We start from the raw sequence: 8,992 nt of genomic DNA, 5'->3' as shown, positions 1-8,992 counted from the left end.
TGAATGTCATGTTTTCTCCCCCCCAGAACTTAAGTATATAAGCTCCTACAATAACCTAAAAGTTAGTTTTTAAAATAATTTTGTATGTGTTGCTTTATGAGTATCTAAGACAGAAATGGGCTTCAGTGATTAAGTCATAGAAGAAGGGACTTAAGTTAGCTTCTATCTATCTATCTATCCCCTCACTACCTCGTTATAAACGGGGATGCTTTAGTCCAGAGAAAATTTTTTTAACTGCTACCTTCCCAGTGTCATATGCTTGGGTATGATGATGTTTTAAGCTATTTGTATATCTTTTCCTCTTATAGTATACTATCTATGCAGTATTTTCCTTTCTTCAAAAACATGCCTTCTTGCATATCAATTAGGCCTGAAAAAGGAAAAAAAAAAAAAAGTTTCTACCATTTACCAAGAATGAAATCTTGCAGTGCAAGATTTTTGGAAAATATATTTTCTCTTAGGGAAACTTATTTTATCAGCAGTCCAAAATAAGACAATATTTCTTGCTTTATGTGATAAAATACACTTCTGAGGCAGAAGACCTAAACAGACATTTCTCCAAAGAAGATATACAGTTTGCCAACAAACACATGAAAGAATACTCAACATCATTAATCATTAGAGAAATGCAAATCAAAACTACAATGAGATGATATCATCTCACACCGGTCAGAATGACCATCATCAAAAAATCTAGAAACAGTAAATGCTGGAGAGGGTGTGGAGAAAAGGGAACACTCTTGCACTGCTGGTGGGAATATGAATTGGTACAGCCACTATGGAGAACAGTATGGAGGTTCCTTAAAAAGCTACAAATAGAACTACCATATGACCCAGCAATCCCACTACTGGGCATATACCCTGAGAAAACCATAATTCAAAAAGAGTCATGTACCAAAATGTTCATTGCAGCTCTATTTACAATAGCCCGGAGATGGAAACAACCTAAGTGCCCATCATCGGATGAATGGATAAAGAAGATGTGGCACATATATACAATGGAATATTACTCAGCCATAAAAAGAAACAAAATTGAGTTATTTGTAGTGAGGTGGATGGACCTAGAGTCTGTCATACAGAGTGAAGTAAGTCAGAAAGAGAAAGACAAATAGTATGCTAACACATATATATGGAATCTAAGAAAAAGCAAATGTCATGAAGAACCTAGGGCTAAGACGGGAATAAAGACACAGACCTACTAGAGAATGGACTTGAGGATATGGGGAGGGGGAAGGGTAAGCTGTGACAAAGTGAGAGAGTGGCATGGACATATATATACTACCAAACGTAAAATAGATAGCTAGTGGGAAGCAGCCGCATAGCACAGGGAGATCAGCTCGGTGCTTTGTGACCACCTAGAGGGGTGGGATAGGGAGGGTGGGAGGGAGGGAGACGCAAGAGGGAAGAGATATGGGAACATATGTATATGTATAATTGATTCACTGTTATAAAGCAGAAACTAACACACCATTGTAAAGCAATTATACTCCAATGAAGATGTAAAAAAAATAAGTAAATAAATAAATAAAAGCCAAAAAAAATAAACTTCTGAGTCACTCAAATAAGTGATACTGGATGAGATCTATACTGAAAGCTAGTCTATTTTATTAAAAAAATTTTTTTTTTAATTTATTATTTTTTTAGCCACGCCATGTGGCTTGTGGGATCTTAGTTCCCCAACCAGGGATTGAACCTGGGACCCTGGCAGTGACAGCGCTGAGTTCTAACCACTGGACTGCCAGGGAATTCCCAAAGCCAGTCTATTTTAAGTGTATAATTTTGGTATCCCTGAATTAGGCAATTTATTAGTTTATGTAATAATTTATATATATATTGACATTAAACTCACATTGTCATATAGTGTGCTCATGAGTAAAAAACAGAACAACCCTACTAACTCTGTTTTCAAAGAGTTGTACTATACTGTCTAAAAACTATTCAGTTTTAGTTTACGGTTTCTTTTAGAGCTGGAAATGTTACTTTGCTTAATTTCACCAAGTTTAGCTTCCTCTTTCTCGTTCTGCTCCAGCCATCCGGGTCCCTTGGCTCCTTGTGCCGTGTTCTTTGTTTCTTCCCAGCCCCCTGCCATGGCTTTAAACACATATACTTACTTCCGCCTGGATAAGGCCAACTCATCCTTCAGGTCTCAGCTTAAACTTCATCAGGAAAGCCTTTAAAACTGTTGTAAAAACTTTGTACTAATCATCAAATACGGAAAACAGCACCACCCAAAATCGGTTTGTAATTAGCCGATATGCTGGCTGCTACTGCTCCATGGATATTTCCTTCAAGACTATGCTGCTTTTCATACCTGATTTTAAGGATTTTAAAACCGTAAGGCAGAATCCTTTCAAACCATGGGCCACAGATGGCATTGGGATGGATTCATATCTCTGGCTTCTGGGCATCACATTCTGAGATACAAGCTTGCCTAGAAATACAGTTACAGCTTTCCCTGACCTTACTCCAGAGAATTTCCTTTTGCACTGCATATTAAATAGACACCTGTGCAAGGCAATGTATCGTAAGAACTCCTTTGCCAAGTTTAGTGGCACCGAGCGTGCCAAATAAAGTCAGTAAAATATGTGCTGGCTCTGTCTGTAGAGGCCTAATGGCCATGTATGCCTTTTAGGGGCGGAAGTTACAAGTTGATAGGTAATTCCTCCATCTTCCACAAAAATACATAAGATTAAAAACTTCTGACACAACAGCATAAATTTCTGCCTCTTTTAAAAAGGCATAATTTGGGTCTTCCTTGATTGTCCTCTAAGTACAAACAGTAACGGTTTTGTGTCTTACTTTTGTACCTCTTTTCCAGGGCTCAGTTTCAGAGTACATCTGAATGAAAGATAGTTCTGAACCTTAAACACTGGGTAATAGGTTGAAAACAAGTTGCTAGGCAAAGACAAGTCATAACAGACAGTGCCTTTCAGCTAGGACAGGTATGCCAAGAAGGCCCATTCACGCATATATAATGCCCAACATTAGGTTTACAAGAAACCAAATTCAAATCCTTTTTTTCAGACCAAAGCAATCACTAGTCAAAGAACACAAGTAATATCTGGGCTAATAGCCATTTAAGGAAATGGCAGAGCCATTCCTTACTGTGGAGGAAGAGTGTAACTTTAAAAAAATGGTTTTCTATACATTTCCAACCTTGCAAGTAGCAGTCCCCATACCATAAAAGTGCTGTCTTGCAGGACAGTACAAAGGAAATAACGAGGCATCCTACAATTCTGTACAGACTACAAACTATTATGTTTCCTACTCACATCAGGACAAAGTAAAATGAATTTTAATTTAGACTTCATTTCTGAGAGTAAGGCAGTCTAGATACCTTCAGTAACTCCTGTTGTAAAAAACCAAATGCTGAACAAAATGTAAGAAACAATGTAAAGTTGTATTAAATAAATATCTTTTTAAATGTGTCACTGAGTTGACAGGAAAGTATAAGGCATCTGCAAAACGCCAAAAATGAAATGGAAACAGGACACCTGTGAGGTGAGCCAGCACCAAAGCCTGCTTTTGCCATGAGAGTTCTGTTAAACTCTGGAGACCAGAAGCTACCAGTAGCGGGGGAACTGGACATAAAGCCTGAGGCTCACTTAGGCTGGAGTCTAGCTGGGCCACCACCGAGAAGTGGGCAGCAAGGAACCTTGCCTGGTTCAATTTTGGTTCTGGGTGGAGGGGGATAAATCACCACCACCCTTGAATTCATAATCACTGGTGAGCCCTGAAGGTTTGTGATCTGAAATCAGAGAAACTTCAAGCTCATAATTTAAAGTGGTCTCAGGTTACTGGCCCCTGGGTGTTTGGCAGAACAAACAAATTATCTTAAGGATCTCAATTTCAGTCCATACTTCAAGTAATTCCTTTTTTCCCAAGGAAAATAAGTTTCAGGTATCACAAAACAAGGGGAAATGGCACCGTAAATGAAAAGCAACACAATTTATACAACAGTAGACTCACCCACAAAGAATACTGGTATCAACACAAGAAAAATTACTGATGTATAAAGGAACAGAAGCATGGAAAATATGAATAAGGAGCAAAAGATTATACAGGAAAAGAAGTACATTTATAAACCAAATAGAACTCATAAGAAAAAAATATAATAATTGAAAAAAACCCCAACAAATAGAGGAAGGGAAAAAAGAATAAGAAAATGAAAAATGAAACATAAGGGAGGAGTGGACAAAAATTTAAAAAGATAATATGATGAGAAATCATAAAAACAGAAATCATAGAAATAAATCCAAATTATACTTGTAATCATAATAGAGGTACCAAACCATCCGTATGTTTTCTGTGGCCGTATCTTTTAAGTGTGTATCAAAATGTGAGGCCAAAAAAAGATCTAAGATATTCAGATAAACACTAACCAAAACATTGCTATAGTAAGTAAGGACAACAAAAAGATGAAAGCAACAGCAGTCACAGAGAGTCACTGCATAATTATAAAAAATTCAATTTTCACCAGGGAGATAGAAAAATTCTAAATTGGTATGTATCTAATAATAAAGCCCAAAGAAAAAGAAAGCAAAGAAAAAGATAGCAAACACAACTTAAAGAGCAACTGAGAAATCTACTTATCATAATCAGATCTTGAGACTCTTCAGTAAATAAGAAATTAACTATAAGGTAAATCAGTAAGGAGAAGATCTGCACAGCACAACTAACAAGTTTGATCTAATGGACACTACACTCAAAAACCGAGGAATATACACTCTTATCAAGTAAACATGGGGCATGTATAAAAACTGATCACAAGATAAATCATAAAGCTAGTCTCAAATTTCAGAAAATCTTATAGCTCATATTCTCTGGAAAAATGACATAAGAAATAAAGATTAAGACAACTATAACCCACCCCTAGCATCTGGAAATACACTTTGAAAATGACTAATGGGTTAAAAAGTCAAACCTCTGGAAGGATTAATGATGAAAAAAAATGAGAAGGCAAAAATGAACTAACAGGAATGAAAAAGAGTCATAACTACATATGCTGTGGAAACTAAAACGATATAAAGCTAATAAGGATAACAATATCAAAAAGTTAAACTAAGATGAAATGGAGAAATCCCTAGAAGAATTTATTAAATTTAACTAAACTGACTTGAGAATAATAAATCCTAATGATGCTAAAACCTTCAAAGAAATGAATCAATAGTTTAAAATCTTCTCTTAATGACCACATGGCTTTAAAGACTAGTTCCAATCTTAAACTCTACAGACAGTTGAAAACCTCATTTAATAAGACTGGTATAACCTTGATACCAAAACCAGACAATGACAGGACATAATAGGAGAACTATAAGCTGATTTCACTCACGAACGTAGAGGCAAAAATCCTAAAGAAAATATTCGCAAATTGAGTCCAGCAATGTATTAAAACACACACACCATGATCAAACTGGGTTTATCCTAGGAATTAAAGATTGGTTCAATATTAAAACATCAACCATCATAAGTTAATACATTAACATTAAAAGAAAAAACAATTTAACCATTTAAATAGATGAGAAAAAGCATTCAGTAAAATTCAACATTCATTCATATAAAACTATTAGCAAACTAGAAATAGAAGAGAATCTCAACGTGATGAAGGCCATTTGTGGGAAAAAAAAAAATACTCAACTGAAATGTCGAAAGCACTCCCTTTAAATTGGGGCTGAGACAAGGATGTTCACTATCAGTTCTTTTCAACGTTGTACTACAGGTCCTAGCAAGTACAGAAATGTAAGAAGAAATTTTTTAAAAGGTAGAAGGACCAGAAAGGAAGAAAACTGCCACCATTTCAGATGATGCGATTACATAAAAAACTCAGAAAGACATCTAGATACATTATTAGAACTAATAAAAATTTAGCATGGTTGCTGGATCCAAAATCAACACATAGCAGCAATATATCTATAATCAGCAACATCCACTTAGAATAGAAAGTGTAATTTTAAGAAATTTACCACAGCATTAAAAAATATATAAAACTCCCAGAAAGAAAACTAATATAAGACATGAAGGCCTTTATGGAGAAAAATTGTTAAAGTTTATTGACAGATATTAAAAGAAAACCAAATGGATAAATACACAATGTTTTTGGATGGGAAGACTCATTATTGAAAAGATATCAATTTTCTCCAAGCTAATCAATAAATTCAATACAATCACAAAAGATAATACACAAACTGGGAGAAAATACATACAACATGTTTAACTGACAACGGACTGGCATCCAGAATATATAAAGAAATCATATGAATCAATGAAAAAAAAGACACACACCCAATAGAAAAATGGGCAAAAAAGACATGAATAGGTATTTCACAGAAGAGGAAACACATTCATGTACGAAAAAACACTCAGTTTCATTAGTAATCAGGGAAAAGCAAATTAAACCCACAGTAAGATACTATACAATTGCCATCCAATTGACATATATAAAAGATAGTCAAGATTAAGAGTTTGCTAAGATATAAGTGTTTGCAATGACACACAACCACTGCCAGTGGGAGCTTAACTGGTACAAATGCTGTAGAAAACAGTTCAGTATGACTAAGTAAAACCTGCTTCTTAGAGCATCAGTTCTCAAATTTTTGGTCCAGAACCTCTTTACATCCTTAAAAATTATTGAGGACCTCAAAGACCTGTTGTTCATGTGGGTTATAGTTATCAAAATTTACCATATTAGAAATTAAAACAGGCATTTTCAAAACAAAAATATATAGGTACACACTTGATAAGCTGTCAGAGTGATGATGTCATCATATATCTGGAAAACATTTAAAAGTGAAAAATGAGAGTGAAGAGGACAAATAGCGTCTTAGTATTCTTATGAAAACGCTTTTGCCCTCACAGACTCCCCTGAAGGGGTCTCAGGGACCTCAAGAGTCCCTCGACCATACTTTGAAAACAACTGCCCTAGAGAACTCTTGCACGTGTGCACCAGGAGACATGTACAAGAATTCACTCATTCCTCAAATATTTATTAAGCATCTACCATGTACCAGCATTGTTCTAGACATTGTGAATGTGTTAAACAGACAAAATCACACAAAAAAGACAAAATCCCTGCCCACACGGAGCTTACATTGTAACTGGCAGAATGCTCACTAGCAGCATCATTCAGAATAGCCAAAAACTGAAAACAATCCACATCTCCATGGACAGAGGAATAGATAAATTGTGGTATAGTCATATAATGGAATACTATACAGTAGTGAAAAACAGATGAAATACACTTACATGCATAAACATGGATAAGAATCTCAAAAACTGTGTCAGAAAAAAGTCACAGAAGAATACATACAGCATGATACCATTTACATAAAAGTTCAAAAACAGGTAAATCTAAATAATATATTATTAGGGATACATAATATAGATGGCAGGGCCATAAATAAAAACATGGGAATTTTACCCAAAAATCCAGAATAATGTTTACCTCATGTGGTATGTGGGGAGGGAAGACAGAGTGGGGTAATTCTACACATCTGAGGGTATTCTAGTTCTTAAGCTGAAGATTGAGCACATGTGGGATCATTTTATTTATTCTCAACAAACATCGTAAAAGAAAAAGGATATAAGGTTACGGGATATAACTTCATCAACAAAGAGAGGGAACATCCGATTATTTCAGCCACTGTTCTGCATTGCATATCAGGCAATTATTGTAACTGGTGGGGAAGAAGTACATAGTAATATGAAAAAAGGAATGAATATGGGCTGTTCTTCACAGACGTTAACTAGGTTCCCAGAGAGCTAGGATCTAACGAGATGGCAGTATTATAGCACTGCTCTGCCAAGTTGGTTCAGCCACTGGCATGATTCTGGTTAGTTGGTTATGTTGTTCATTGGGTATATAATTATTTGTATAAAGCGGAGAATGAAATGATAGGTGATACAAATCACAAAATAAACTGAGACACTGCCTCTTTACTGAATTCTGTTGACTTTCAAAAGTACAAATTCCCTTTGGCACATTCTCCTAATAGTGCATCTACGTGTTAAGCAATCCAAAAATACAGAAAGTGCTTGGTGGCTACTGACTGTTTCTCCACATTGGTCAATAACATGTGCCCAGGTTGGTCACAAGTGTCGTAACAATTTTGCAATCATATCTTTGCCAGGGTCTTCACCAGCAGTGCCATTTTGCAAATTAAACAAGGCACAGTTAAGGTACATTTTCACCTGATTCAGGGGATTAGCTATACATTTTGGTATACAATTTAGAAATTTGAAAAAAAAGATCTTGAAACATTGGATCCATCCCTCGTACCCAACAAGGCAGGCTAAAGTTATTATCTTGGGTTAGGGAGGTGGTGCAAGAGGCAGACTAGGCCCGGCAGCAAATGGCTGGCAATACATTCTCAGGAAATGGAGAGCAGACAGTGTATCCTTCAGGTCCAATCTCTTCAACTAGGTTCCAAACATTCAGAAAATTCCAGACATCGTTGTACTATTTTAAAAATCCTAGGCTGCGTGTTACAAAAGACCCAAAATCTTACCCATATGTAAGCTGGAATGGACAATGCCACCAGGAGGTGCTAAACTGCAACTGGCAGCAGGATGATTTCGGATCAAGCAGTTGGCTGGACCTCCAGAGCCCTGCCCCCTCTCTTACATGCTACGCTGCCTTAAGTGGCACACCCACAACTTTGTTAAATCGGATGTAATTATTATACCTGTAGCTTTGTCAGGTATAATAATTAAATCGGATGTAATTATTATACCTGTAGCTTTGTCCTCCTTCTCCAATAAGAAACAGAGAAATAGGGAGGGAGCTTTTCTCAAGCTTGTAGGGAACTTCCAGTCTATCTTTTCAGAGGAGGAATGGATAATCCTCTTGGTCAGAGGTGGACATTTCTTGGACCATGACTTACTAGCGGACAAAGTTACTCTATGCTCAAAAACAAACACTAGATGCTACCTTATATAGTTATAGAAATAGAAGATATAGAGATCTATTTTGAATAAGGAGGCTGGTATAGCTTTT

General features: G+C 36.2%; 1 protein-coding gene across 1 annotated transcript in view; it reads right to left on the bottom strand.

Moving 5' to 3' along the window:
• Positions 1-6,060: 6,060 nt before the first annotated feature.
• HCFC2 (host cell factor C2) overlaps positions 6,061-8,992 on the bottom strand; it is a 46,708-nt gene continuing 43,776 nt past the window's right edge. Inside the window, exon 16 of the mRNA XM_082665746.1 lies at positions 6,061-6,769. Coding sequence (XP_082521872.1) covers positions 6,762-6,769 — 8 coding nt within the window. The 3' untranslated portion in view covers positions 6,061-6,761. The remainder of the gene's footprint in view (positions 6,770-8,992) is intronic.

The sequence above is a fragment of the Grampus griseus genome, assembly GCF_964374135.1.
Source record: "Grampus griseus genome assembly, chromosome: 11".
Lineage (NCBI taxonomy): Eukaryota > Metazoa > Chordata > Mammalia > Artiodactyla > Delphinidae > Grampus > Grampus griseus.
The sequence above is the reverse complement of the archived record's forward strand: the minus strand, read 5'-3'. Positions and strand labels throughout refer to the sequence as shown.